Source organism: Hyla sarda, chromosome 5, assembly GCF_029499605.1.
Source record: "Hyla sarda isolate aHylSar1 chromosome 5, aHylSar1.hap1, whole genome shotgun sequence".
Lineage (NCBI taxonomy): Eukaryota > Metazoa > Chordata > Amphibia > Anura > Hylidae > Hyla > Hyla sarda.
The window spans coordinates 230,834,751-230,849,824 of record NC_079193.1 but is presented as its reverse complement, the minus strand read 5'-3'; the positions used below and the strand labels follow the sequence as shown (position 1 = coordinate 230,849,824).

The window sequence follows — 15,074 nt, the reverse complement described above, 5'->3', positions numbered from 1 at the left end:
AATGCTGGGACCTGTAGTTTAAAGACAGTGTGCAGGGAAGGGAACAAGCAGGAGGCAAAAAGGTGTATCAGAGTCCCGTACAGTAGATACAAAGGTCACAGTAGAATAATAGATTCAAGGTTAATGTCCTATGCTGATCTGAGTTTATTTTACATTCCTTGGATAACCCCTTTAGGGTCTACATGAAGGGAGGAGTCTAAGACACCAGGAAATCTGTGCCTATAGGACTTTAGGATTTTAATCCGGAATGCAAGATAACTACTAAAATAAGTGGAATATCCAAAAAATCGCAGCACACCCAGATAGCATATGGTGCAAAAAAACTGAGCTTGCTTGACAAAGATGGTGTGATACCATCGAAACGTTGCACAACATGGGCCAATAAAGCTCAGGTTTTTTTGCACCATATGCAATCTGCAGCGATTTTTTGGATATTATATCAATGGACACGGTCTGCGACTGGGACCACAGTCATCGCCTGCACCCCTATCTACCGTATTTATCGGGGTATACCACGCACTGGCCTATAACACGCACCCTCATTTTACCAAGGATATTTGGGTAAAAAAAGTTTTTACCCAAATATCCATGGTAAAATGAGGTGCGTGTGTGCGCGTGTATACCCCGATATACCCCCAGGAAAGGCAGGGGGAGAGAGGCCGTCGCTGCCCGCTTCTCTCCCCCTGCCTTTCCTGGGGTCTAGAGCGCTGCTGTCGGCCCTTTTCACCCCCTGGTTATCGGCGCCGCTGCCCGTTCTGTCCCCCTGACTATCGGTGCCGGCGCAGATAGCCAGGGGGAGAGAAGCAGCGCCGACAGCCAGGGGGAGAGAAGGGGCAGCGGCACCCATTGCCGGCGCCGCTGCCCCGTTGCCTCCCTCCATCCCCGGTGGCATAATTACCTGAGTCGGGTCCGCGCTGCTCCAGGCCTGAGTCGGGTCCGCGCTGCTCGGGTCCGCGCTGCTCCGCTGCTCCAGGCCTCCGTCGTTGCTATGCGCTGAACGGCGCGGCGCATGACGTCAGAGCGCCGCGCCGTGCATAGCAACGACGCTGGGGACCGTTCAGCGCATAGCAACGACGGAGGCCTGGAGCAGCGCGGACCCGACTCAGGTAATTATGCCACCGGGGATGGGGGGAGGCAACGGGGCAGCGGCGACGGCAATGGGTGCCGCTGCCCCTTCTCCTGGCTGTCGGCGCCGGCACCGATAGTCAGGGGGACAGAACGGGCAGCGGTGCCGATAACCAGGGGGTGAAAAGGGCCGACAGCAGCGCTCTAGACCCCAGGAAAGGCAGGGGGAGAGAAGCGGGCAGCGACGGCCTCTCTCCCCCCTGCCTTTCCTGGGGGGGGTATCGGCGTATAACACGCACACAGACTTTAGGCTAAAAATTTTAGCCTAAAAAGTGCGTGTTATACGCCGATAAATACGGTACTTCATTTGAACTATTGAGGTTGTGCTGACTACTTTGTACTGCTAAAATAAATGGCCATGGGACATAAATGTAAAATATGTTACGGAAAGAAACCCCACATACAGTGTTATTGAGCTCATTATTCCAGGAGGAATATTTTCATGCATTTTTTTTTCATACATTTCAAGGAGGAATATAAAAAGATGCTCTAGAATTGTTACTTCATGGTGAAGAATTGCTAAAACAAATCGGTTTGGAGCAGTGACAGGAGTACATGCCTCCTAATGTTGCTTTTATTCCAAATCTGTTTCTATGGGTCTGATTCTCATTTTTAAATATATTTTTATACATTATTATGGGGAAGTTAAAGGAGATCTGTGGTACTCATTTTTCATAATTCCCTGTGCCCGGGCTGCAAAAAGTAACAATACAAACTTCTTCCTGGGGCCGGTGAGTAAAAGTTTGTTTTGTTACTTTTTACAGCCTGGGCACAGGGGATTATAAAATATGTGTACCACAGATCTCCTTTAATATGGTCTCTGCTTTGTTAACAACATTTACTGATATGGACAAAAGAAACAATAGACTGGAGTTGACCCACTGACAAACATTTTCTAGCTTTGCTCTTTGACCAGCAGTGTGCAGAGAGGGGGAGAGCAGTGACACAATTACATACTAAGAATGGTGTGATCCTGTTTATATATATATATATATATATATTTATTTATTTATTTTTTTTTTTTTTTTGTGTGTCTTCTTTTGTAGTAATGATGATTCTAATAAATAGACTTTTTATAACTTTTCTCTACAAAACTGGAAGTGGTAGTTTATTATAAGGCTTAGTGGTTAGACTGAAAACTTCCAGATTTTAGGAGTATTTTTAAATATAGGTAGTAAAATAGAAAATTAGAAAAAACAAAAGGTCATTATTTGACACACTGCCTTTAAAGGGGTACTCAGGTGGAAAACTTACTTTTTTTTTTTTTTTTTTTAAATGAACTGGCGCCAGAAAGTTAAACATATTTGTAAATTACATCTATTCTTTTTTAATTTCTTTTTTGTCTTGTCCACAGTGATTGCTAACACCTCTAACACCTCTGTCCGTGTCAGGAACTGTCCAGAGCAGCAATTTGCTATGGGGATTTTCTCCTGCTCTGGAAAGTTCCTGATACGGGCATCAGGTGTCAGCAGAGAGCACTGTGGACAAGACAAAAAAGAAATTCAAAAAGAAAATAATTTCCTCTGTAGCATACAGCTGCTAATACATACTGGAAAGGTAAAGATTTTTTAATAGAAGTAATTTACAAATCTGTTTAAAGGGGTACTCTGGCCCACCACAATCTTTCATTCTGCACCCACCTTTGTGAGCTCTCTTTGTGAGACCACAGGGCCGGAGTATCGTGACATCACAGCTCCACCACATGCGACGTCACGCCCCGCCCCCTCAATGCAAGTCTGCAGGAGGGGCGGGACCCCCGCGATCAGACATCTTATCCCTATCCTTTGGATAGGGGATAAGATCTCTTAGGGTTGGAGTACCCCTTTAACTTTCTGGCACCAGTTGATTTAAAAAAGAAAATGTTTTCCATTGGAGTACCCAATTAAGTCACTGGGTTCACAAGAACCAGCTTGCAAATTTCCATTTGCACATGAATAAAAAAAAACAATCTACCCAGCCACCGTGGCTGTATTTTTGTGGAAACTATTTAATGTTCCAAGACAAATACAGGTTTAATGTATTTAGGTGTGAAACATATTCACATGACGCCGAATGAGTCATGTTGCTACATTACATTTTCTCTCTTTATAGTGACCTTTCGGGATGGGATGTTTCTAAGGGGAAACGCTACCACTGAGTACTGCTTTGGACAGCTTAACTCCAAGAAGGTCAAGCACAATTGTTGGAAAATAGTTTCCATAGACTTTCCAGTTGCTAGGTTAACTACCACATTGCTCCATGTGACCTTTTCATTACTAAACAATTCACATAGTGTTAGTAATGTTAATAGCAGGACGGTCTGGGGAAATTAACCAATTATTATTGCCCAGTTAGTGCATTTATTTTTGAATGATTCTGTTGTTTCTATTTGCTCTAAAAACAGGCAGATTGCTCATTGCCACCATTCATATGATTCTTTAAATATTATCAAGCACATTTATTTATTTACTTTTCATAGACATGGTTGGAGGGTGTGCAATAACCAAAATAACAAGTGTTAACAGGCATTTTCCACAGAAATGTCCCTGACTTGGATCACAGATCCAACAATCCTGACTGTCAGCTATCATGTGTTCAAGTAGAAAGACATTACTCCTGTTCCTGCTTAAGTGTTAATTTTCCATCGGCTGCCAAACCTATGATCTATAACACTGTTCATTCATGACCAGAGTTACTGTAAGAAGGATGTATCAGCATAAAAAAGTATATTACACCCCCATTAAGGTTCTGGTGAGCTTAAAGGGGTACTCCGGGGGAAAACTTTTTTTTTTTTAATCAACTGGTGCCAGAAAGTTAAACAGATTTGTAAATTACATCTATTAAAACAATCTAAATCCTTCTAGTACCTATGAGCTTCTGAATACTACAGAGGAAATTATTTTCTTTTTGGAACACCAAGCTCTCTGCTGACATCATGACCACAGTGCTCTCTGCTGACATTTCTGTCCATTTTAAGAACTGTCCAGAGTAGGAGAAAATTCCCATAGAAAACATATGCTGCTCTGGACAGTTCCTAAAATGTCAGCAGAGAGCACTGTGGTCATGATGTCAGCAGAGAGTACTGTGTTCCAAAAAGAAAATCATTTGCTCTGTAGTATTCAGCAGCTCATAAGTACTGGAAGGATTAAGATTTTTTAATAGAAGTAATTTACAAATCTGTTTAAATTTCTGGCACCAGTTGATTTAAAAAAAATATATATATATATATATAAAAAATAAGTTTTTCACCGGAGTACCCATTTAAGGACAATCAATATCAGCATGATAAGGAATGCCAGTAGTGGTACTACCAATCATCTGAAACAGTAGCACATAACATAATATAACATAACATAAGCATCCTATGATTGCAGTTTCTGCCCATCAGACATTTTAGTGAAAAGTTGAGATACATTAAGTCTACCAAACCGTAAAACCCCTATATCCCAAGAACAAAGGGTGTGTAACTTTGATGGAAAGGGATGGAAAAAAATTAATTGGATTGACTACAGTTCCTCTTAAAATAGAGAACCGTAATAGAACATTCTCATGAGCTTTCTACTTACTCTCTTCTACTTACAACACCAATGACTGGAGGAGAGCTTCTGTCCACTAGGGCTTTCTTTTTTAAATGCAGCTATACTTTTCAGAGGGACAGAATACTTTTTAAGATTCACTAAAACAAGACACTGGTGCCTTAAACATTATTAAAATTGAACTGGACAGGAATGTCCCTGTTCAAGAGGAACTATACATACAATGCTTCTCTGTGTGTGTGTGATCAAAATGTACATATGCTCACCCATAAATCACTACATAAAACACCTAACCAATATGACTACATAATCACTTTATAAATGAACCGCTGTGGCTATAACATACAATTCTGCAATTGTCCAGCACCACTTCTGGTTCCCTTAAAGTTGATATAATAATGCATCTAGCATAAATGGCAAGTGATACGAGCCCTGTCTATATTGACTATATAAAACACTTGCAGCTCGCGCTACAAGGGCCACTATGAGAATCAACGGAATGTAGAACTTTTATTTCAATAAAACAGGAGGAAAAACACATAATAAAATTCATCTTTTGTGTGTTTTGTATATGAATACATTGTGAATGTTTGTGGGGGAACTTTGAACACTGTAAAGGCCAGTTAGTTCACTAAAACCAGAGCTGAAGAGGTATGGTACAGCCACTTCATTCTACCATTGGGATAATCAGCTAATGGATCGCCATTTATAACATAATTTGCATTTCATTAACACATAACTTTTAAACATTAATTTTAAAAGTAGTATAGACTTGCTTATAATAATGCAACAACTTTCTCTTACCTCCAGATGTTCTAGAATATAAGGGGGGTTGGTCATGCCAAGTCTTAGCATTGCACCCTCAGGGATAACTTCGACCAGCTTCCAAAGAAGAGTAGGAAGATCTGTGCCAATGTCTCTGCCATAGGCACCTGTGTCTTCACTGGTCAGCCAGATTTCACAGACACCTTCTGCAATTAAAACAAGGTCATACAGTTGTTACTTTTTACAAATTTCAGAATGGTCACATAATGGCCATGTAAAACACTGAATTAAAAATCATGTCCCATGGGTAGCAATAAGTTATTTAGCAATTTCTGTAACCACAATGCTGCTTTAACAATAGAATAAGTGATAAGTAAAAGATTCTTTGGGAGGCTATTTTCTTAGAGAATAATGTAGATATTTGGTATATGCCTTGTGCTTACCTGTTTTAGCTGATGTGGCATACATGTTTATAACAAAAAAAAGATAATAAAGCAGCACCACCTCTAATGTCCGCTTTTGTGTTATTCTGTCTTGGGGTCTGTTCACACATTAGATTTTATGTCTGAGCAGTTTCTGCACTAATTCTTCCTGTGTTTTAAAGAGTTAATCTTCTCACCCTATTGCAGCACGTGTGTGGCTTTAAAACCCTAGCTCTGGTTGCAGGTGATTTCTGCAGTTCTGTCTATATTATCTTGCACCTTGTTTGTATCTTGTAATATTATCAGAGTTTTTAATCATTCTTAAAGCAAATCTGTAGATTTAGATGTAGATATTTGGTATATGCCATGTGCTTACCTGTTTTAGCTGATGTGGCATACAGGTTTATAAAAGAAAAAGAAAGAAAAACTAACATAATAAAGCAGCACCACCTCTAATGTCCGCTTTTGTGTTTTTCTGTCTTGGGGTCTGTTCAGACAGTTTTTATGTCTGAGCGGTTTCTGTACTAATTCTTCCTGTGCTTGAAAGAGTTAATCTTCACACCCTATTGCAGCTCAGGTGTGGCTTTAAAACCCTAGCTCTGCTGCACTCTGGTTGCTGGTGATTTGTGCAATTCTTTCTATATCAGGCTGGGTTCAAATGACGTTTTGTCCCATACGGGAGCACATACGGCACGGGGGAGCTAAAAACATGCGCACCCGTATGCCTTCGTATGCACTCCCGTATGTAATTAATTTCAATGAGCCGACCGGAGTGAAACGTTCGGTGCGGTCGGCTCATTTTTGTGCTGTATGCGCTTTTACAACCGGACCTAAAACCGTGGTCGACCACAGTTTTAGGTCCGGGGAAAAAGGGCATACGGCGCAAAAATGAGCCGACCGGACCGAACATTTCACTCCGGTCGGCTCATTGAAATGAATTACATACGGGAGCGCATACGAAGGCGTACGGGGTGCGCATGTTTTTAGCTCCACCCTGCTGTATACACTCCCGTATGGGACAAAAGGTGATGTAAACCCAGCCTTATCCTGCATTTTGTTTGTATCTTGTGATTTTATCGAAGTTTTTAACCATGGTTAAAGGAAATCTGTCAGCAGTATCACCCGCACTAAACCTGTTACACAGGCTTGTAGTGCGGGTGATGTTGATCAAAACGATACTCACGACGTCCAGATTCGCCCAGCCTCAGCCTGGCTAGATTCATAAGTGGGTTGTTGTTAGTTCACATTACATGCAGCTTTAATGAATTTCTTTATCAAAGTTTTTTACAGAAATATTGCTTTAGGGTACGTTCTCACGAGCAGATTTTGCTGCGGATCCCGTGGTGAAGGCCTGCTCTATGTTGTCTTTACATATGCCTGCTCGTAGCAGCAATACGCCGTTACGAGCAGACACACTGTGGCCACAATGTGCGAGTACACCGCGCACATCGCTGCAGGGCAGGGCGTATTGCCGCTACGAGCAGGCACATGTAAAGACAGCATAGAGCGGGCATTCACCAGCACATCCGCAGCGTAAAATACGCTGTAAATCCGCTCATGTGAACGTACCCTTAAAGGGGCACTCCGCCCCTAGACATCGTATCCTTTATCCTTTTGGATAGGGGATAAGATGTCTGATAGCAGGGGTTGGGAAGGCCACCATGCCCCTCCCATATACTTGCATTAAGGGGCAGGTTGTGACGGCACGAGGGGGCTGTGATGTCCCGATCCTCCAGCCCCTGCATCGCCAGTCATCAGGCACAGCATTGCTTATAGGGGTACTCCACTGCTCTGGATTTGGAACGGCAGCTGCCACGCCCCCTCCCATAGACTTGTATTGAGGGGGTGAGGCGTGGCGTATTGAGGGGCGGGGCTATGACGTCACAAGCTCCCGACGCCTGCTGTAAGCGTTCTGAAAATTTTGTTACAAACGCTGAGCAGAAGAGTACCCCTTTAACTGTGTCAAATCTATTTGATTTGGGGCTCTTAGTCCTGTACCTCCTGGTTGAGCAGTTGCTCAGTACTACAATTTCCATAAAACATAGGTTTCCCTCAGCTCCTCCCTCAGGTCTGCCTACTCCCCTCCCACAGCACTTCTGCCTGTTCTCCAACCAGAGCTGTTGCAGATCTAATTTCACAGCTAATCGCATTTGTGAGGTTGCTGCACCCGATACATTTATTTTCTGTATGCACCTCTCCCTTTGGCATCGTTCATCACAGGAAAACATGCTATAGACACAATTCCCTCTCCCTAAGGATTGGGGCTAGTTTATGATGATTATGCAAAGCACTGTAAAAACAATTAATTTCACATAATAAAAATAAAATAGCCAATTTTGCAGCAAAAACTGCAATGTGTACATAGCCTTAAATATCGCTCAATAGATATATGTGTATATAAGAGAGAGGGAAAGGGAGGGAGGGAGGGAGGGAGAGAGGGAAAGAAAGGTAGGAGGGGAGAGAGAGAGAGAATAATGAATGGAGTGCCAGCACTCAAGCACTTTCCAGCATTCCATTCTAATGGGAGACAGGGTCCTCAAGATTGCAGTTGGCCCAATGAGCCAGAATATCCACAATCAGCTGGTTATCCTGTGGATAGGGGATAACTTTATAAGAGGGCACAAACCCTTTAAGGAGTACCATATTGTGATGAGTGTATTTCCACTTTCAAATGTCAGAATTTTGCACAGGGCTTCGTTAACTGGGACACCCAATGCTACTATAACAAATGTGCCCCAGTGCTCTATGGAGTGTTGTGCATGCTATGACCTCCAAGGCTAAAAGCCCTGCTATTGACTTGTTCATTATAGTCAGGTCCATGGAAAACATGTAAAATAGCCCTGCAGGAAATAGGAATTTAATGTGGCCTTTCTGCTCTAAAGCTTCTACTTGTAAAGAGATCAATGCTTATATAAAGGCATATATTGGAGAATTAAAGTTCATCCAGTTCAACTTAACAGTAGGTTTACAGGTAAAAAGCATTCATTTCCAGTAAAAAATAATATACAAATCATTCTGAAAGGAAAACAAAACTTGTTGACTTATAACTGTTAAATAATTACAAGCTTTATCATAAGGCATTTTATAGAAGAACAAGGCAGTACGGCACATTAGAAATGCCTACTGCCCTAATATACAGTGAAAGTCATTTATTTCTTACCAATCTGTATTATGCACATTGTGTAATTTATTTTCCAGTTTAATGGCATTTAGTTTAATACTTGTAATATTTTGTATATATAAAACATTCAGATTCCAGAATAAAAATGTACAGATATATCCAGAAGACCATGGCAGGGGTGATAAAGGTTGAACTGAGGTAAGAGGCCTTGTCAAGAGGGTGTCCCCTACATAGTCAGTCAGCACTAACTCAACAAGATCATCACATGAAAAGTAAAATATTGGTAGTCTACTCTTTATGAGGATTACTGTAAAAAGTAATTGTGCAATTATCTTTCTTCAATGTATCAACATACAAAGTATTCTCTAACTATGGTTCTTTGTATGTTAAATTGGCACTGACATAATCAAACTTTTTATATGTTGTACATCTTGGCAAAACATTAACCTTTCTAATAAGCTTCATAAAAAATGTTTCTCCTTTTTATAGAAATGATATAAAATAAAAAATAAAAATAGAAAATAAAAAAACGACTTGTCCCCATAACACCCAGGACATGGTCCTGTCAGGCCGCAACATCATCTTTTTCCTAGCTGAAGCTCAAGCAGGGAAAAAGTTCAGGAAGTGAGGACAGAATTAGCATTTCTCTGTGCTCACTCCTGTCCTATCAGACTGCGGCCTGAAAACAGAGAGGAGTCACAGAGCAGCCTGCAGTTACTGGATGAAGAGACCCAACACAGCACAGAAGACTCAGGAAGAAAGTGAATGCAATAGTGAGTGACAAGTACAGCCTTTGCATGACCTATTGAAATACTTACTCACTTTCCTAATTCCCTGTCACTGCCATTTTATGGGTGCACAGATCCCCACTGCTTCCTGACTAGACATGCCTAAAATATCTGCTCAGCCAACCACTGCCTGAGGCAAGACACAGCTGCAGACAGTCATTGGTTGAGTGGGTATTTACCAAAACAGTATTCGGAAACAGTGAGCAGCAGGGACCCAGAAGGCCTGGGGTAGTTCAGCATTGAGGGGATCAGGCAGGTAAGTATCTTTTATTTTTATTAATGCATTATGCCACCAGGACAGGCCTTTAGCATACATTCATGCTTCTATATTGTCTATACAGAGTCTAAGAGGAAGATTATCTCTGGATAGCATATAAATAGGTATATAGGTATAAAGTATTTGCCAAGAAGTATAGTAACACAATGGCCCTGATTTACTAAGCGTGTCACGTTATTTTCAGAGTGTTATTTTTTTCCCCAGACTATTTTTCCTCACACATATTTATACATTTTTCACATGTCAGGAAAATTCTTTCGCACGATATTAAATTGTCGTACGGGGGGAAAAAAAAGTGTTGCACAGGAAAAATAAAGCAAATAAATAAAGCAAAGTAACTCTCACAAGGACGTAACTTTACATTCATGGTCATTAATGGGTTAACAAACTAAAAGGGAAAAAAAAAAGTTAATGAAAGCCAAGATTTAAAAACAAAAGAGAGAAATTCCAAAAAAACTACAAAAAAATATGAAAAATGTAATTAAAAAACTACTAAGGGGACAAAGTAATAGGATTTTCAAAAAACCCACACTTTTTAACAGATTCCCGACACCTCAAGGCAGTCGGGTTTTCAAGTTCAGTCATTCACTATTTTTCTGGTGGGTTTTTAAATACAACTGTCAGGTTTTCAGGAAAATGTCGGGAACACACCCCTAATTATGCAAACCATGCCCCTTTAGTCGGGTTAAAAAAATACTCAGAGTAATTGGAAAACAAATTGTGTCGCATAACCCGATAAAAAGAGTCGGGATCATGTTAGTAAATAAGGGTAATGACTTTACCTAACACAGCATACCTTTTGTTGTACTGAAGAGCTGCTCTGAATGGGAATCAGGAGGATGACACACTGGCAAACAGACTGCATTTTATCACATCTATCAAGAGTTTGTGAGCACACAAATAGTCTAACTAAGAATGTTCTTTATGATGATGAATACTTCTATCCAGAATGTCTAGCACCCAATGGGGGTTATTTACTAAGAGAGCAGTGTTTTCTTTGTGGGTTTTGATTCCCGACAGGTTTTTCCCAGCTCAAAGCCACCACATTTTATGTGGAAACTTTAGTAAATATGTTGGGGTTTTTCTATACGGTCAGGGACATGCCCATTTTGTCGTGACCACGCCCCCTTTCTCCAGTGGCCATGCCCTCTTTTCGGGTTTTTTCAGTCGCAAATTGTGTTGCACGAAATGTGCAACACAATTTGTGCGCAAGCCCCGAGAAAAAAAAAAAAAGTGTCTAGATCACGTTAGTAAATAACCCCCATCATGTTAAAGGGAAACTGACAGATGGATCAACCCCAATAACCCAAATAAACAGGTGGTTAGTGTGGGTGATCCTAGGTAAAAAACAATGTATTCCTTATCCCAATCCGTTCAACCATTCCCAAGATATTGCACAATCTTGCAATATGCAAAATAACTAAACTGCACTGGAGGCAGGTCTGAAGACTATCCATACCTCTGCCCCCCCCCCCCCCCAGGTGCCCATTTACACCACCAACTAATCAATAATCATCTCCTCCTTGATAAGTGGGGCAACACAAACGGAACAAAGGGGACAGTGTCAGGAGAGGCAAATCGTTTTCACACACGCCTCCAGTAGAGTTAAGAGTTCATTTGCATAATGCAAGATTGTGCTATACCTTGGCATGACTGAACCAATTGAGGTAAGAAAAACATTGTATATTCAGGTTGATTTGTCAGTTTACCTTTAACAAGTAAATGAGACTAGACACTGTATAGAAAAATGGAGGGACTTAATGGGGCACAATTCTCATGTTTAACAGTGGTTAAAGTTAATGCTGAAATATTCCCAATATTTAGTGTCCTAAAAAAAAAACTGACCACTGGCCACTTGAACAGTTAGTCAGTAAAGTGCAAAGTCAAGAATGCAATTTGTTGACATGCGTGCAATTGCACGTAAAAACTATTTAATAACATCTTGAGGGCAGGGTCACACAGGGTGCATCCACAGAGTATATTCATAATGCAGATGCGCCGAGAGCAGTCACAGAGAGACCGTGTAGCTCTATGTGTCGACTCATAGTTGCGGATTTCTACAGCGTGAAACAGACAGACAGAGCTACCCAGTCGCAGCCAGTAGCTCGTTCTGCAGTCTGCCGTCAGCACACGCGTAGTGTGAAAAACGCTCTAGATCTGCCCCATGTGACCCTGTCCTTAGGGTATATTCACAGGTACAGCATTCTGAACAGATTTGATACACAGGATTTGAAGTTGCAGATTTGAAGCTGTGTTCAGTCATTTAGTTTCCATTGAAATCTGGAGCATCATATCTCCAACTTCAAATCCTGCGCATGAAATATGCACAGGATACTGCACGTGTGAATAGACCGTTAAACAGGTTTTTACTTTAATAAATCTTGCCCTTTGTGTTGTGCAACAGTATTGTAGGCTAATACAGTATTAAGCCAAATCTAACAAAGATTGTCGCAAATTATTTACAGAAATATCATCAGGTTATGCTCCTTGTGGACTATCATCAGGTTGTATGTGTGAAAAAAGGAAAGTAATGTGCTTACCAGAAATAGTTGTGCAAACAGAAAAACATTTATTCTTGCATATTAGATATTGCTTGGGCGCTTATCCCAAAAATAATTTTAACTTCTATAGCACATAAAAAACATACTCGCACTTTGTGACACCTCAAACGTTGGGGGTATGTATTTTTACAATGTTTTTAACAGTTTGTTGATCAAAATTTGTCCTGCGTTGCAAGACATGTACAAATTTACATACCGTTCAGCTCCCATGCTTTTAGTGTTCTGTTTGGATGCTTTGCTTATATTCTAGACTCCATATAGAGAGAGTGTCTAAGCCATCTGTAGTATGATTATAATATGTCATGTTGTACATATATGTTCACATATACTGTATTATTTTATTATGATACTTTGCTAATTCATTTACTTAATTGGCCATTGTTCTACATCAGTTATGGTTTCAGATGGGCAGTTAAAGCAAACGGCAGCCGATTCTCTCCTTCCCGGAAATACCTCTGAGGATATAAGTAAATATTGGTGTTATCACCATATGCACATGCCTGAGAAAGGGTCAATTACAGACCGAAAACATGTTCCAAAGTGCAAGTATAATTTTATGTATTTGTTTTAATAAAATAAAAATACATTTTTTGGGAGAAGCATCCGAGCAATATTATTTGTAAGAAATTGTGTACAAATTCTATGGAGGACAGTCTTACATACTATAGTGCATCAAAGAAAATCCAATGCTACCTATTTTACAGCTAAAACTGTAAGGCTGTGTTAGGTTTATGTGCAATACCACATTCCCAGGTTGTAGCAAAAAGAATGAAAACTCAAAACCTATAAGAGACAATAAAGGTTACAGATAAGCATCAGAGCAGTTCATTCTTTTTTTCGGAAAGTGGAAAGCTGAATGCCATACTATTTTATGGGGGAATGGCGGAGTCACACTTCAAAAGATTTGACCTAGCAAGGGCTTGTGTCATCAAGGACACAGAAATCTTTCATAGACTATTAAATTCTAGGTTTGCAGTATCAAACAGTGTAAGAAGGGTGAAGAATAAGTATATAACAAATCACTTTTGTCACTGCATATGAGAAGGTCATCAAGCTCCAACAGACTCTTCTAAATCCTGACTTGATAAAACTATAAATATGAAAGGCTATAGAGGTTATGCTGCAGACTTATTTACGAATTTAAAGGCTACATTGCTTCAGACAACTTTTTAAGAGACAATAAGCACAAACATGTTTACTAGCAACATTTGAATGAAATCACACTTAAAATCAATACTACCAGCTAAAAAATTCCAAGGATTCTGGTCCTTTACAGCCACTGTCTAAGGATTTGTCAGATTTATATCATCCTTCTTTGTCATGAATGACTGTAGATATTAACCCCTTCAGGACCAAGCCCATTTTGGCCTTAAGGACCAGAGCGTTTTTTGCAATTCTGACCACTGTCACTTTAAACATTAATAACTCTGGAATGCTTTTAGTTATCATTCTGATTCCGAGATTGTTTTTCGTGACATATTCTACTTTAACATGGTGGTAAATTTTTGTGGTAACTTGCATCCTTTCCTGGTGAAAAATCCTAAAATTTGATGAAAAATTTGAAAATTTAGCATTTTTCTAACTTTGAAGCTCTCTGCTTGTAAGGAAAATGGATATTACAAATAAAAAATTTTTTTATTCACATATGCAATATGTCTACTTTATGTTTGCATCATAAAAGTGACGAGTTTTTACTTTTGGAAGACACCAGAGGGCTTCAAAGTTCAGCAGCAATTTTCCAATTTTTCACAAAATTTTCAAACTCACTATTTTTCAGGGACCAGTTCAGGTTTGAAGTGGATTTGAAGGGTCTTCATATTAGAAATACCCCACAAAAGACCCCATTATAAAAGCTGCACCCCCAAAGTATTCAAAATAACATTCAGTCATCATTTTAACCCTTTAGGTGTTTCACAGGAATAGAAGCAAAGTGAAGGAGAAAATTCACAATCTTAATTTTTTACACTCGCATGTTCTTGTAGACCCAATTTTTGAATTTTTACAAGAGGTAAAAGGAGAAAATGTATACTTATATTTGTAGCCCAATTTCTCTTGAGTAAGGACATACCTCATATGTCCATGTAAAGTGTTCGGCGGGCGCAGTAGAGGGCTCAGAAGGGAAAGAGCGACAAGGGGATTTTGGAGAGTACGTTTTTCTGAAATGGTTTTTGGGGGGCATGTTGCATTTAAGAAGCCCCTATGGTGCCACAACAGCAAAAAACCCTCAAATGGCATACCATTTTGGAAACTAGACCCCTTGAGGAACGTAACAAGGAATTAAGCCAGCCATAATACCCCACAGGTGTTTCACGACTTTTGCATATGTAAAAAAAATAAAATAAAATGTTCACTAAAATTTGCGTTTCCCCCCAAAATTTCACATTTTTCCAAGGGTTAATAGCAGGAAATACCCCCAATATTTGTAACCCCCTTCTCTTCTGAGTATGGAGGTACCCCATAAGTTGACCTGAAGTACACTACGGGCGAACTACAATGCTCA

The 15,074-nt window shown here is 40.2% G+C and overlaps 1 protein-coding gene across 1 annotated transcript in view; it reads right to left on the bottom strand.

The window, feature by feature from the left end:
* Positions 1 to 15,074, bottom strand: part of CDKAL1 (CDK5 regulatory subunit associated protein 1 like 1) — a 1,066,055-nt gene that overhangs the window by 334,776 nt on the left and 716,205 nt on the right. The window contains 1 exon segment of the mRNA XM_056521286.1: positions 5,445 to 5,611. Within this exon segment, the coding sequence (XP_056377261.1) occupies positions 5,445 to 5,611 (167 nt within the window).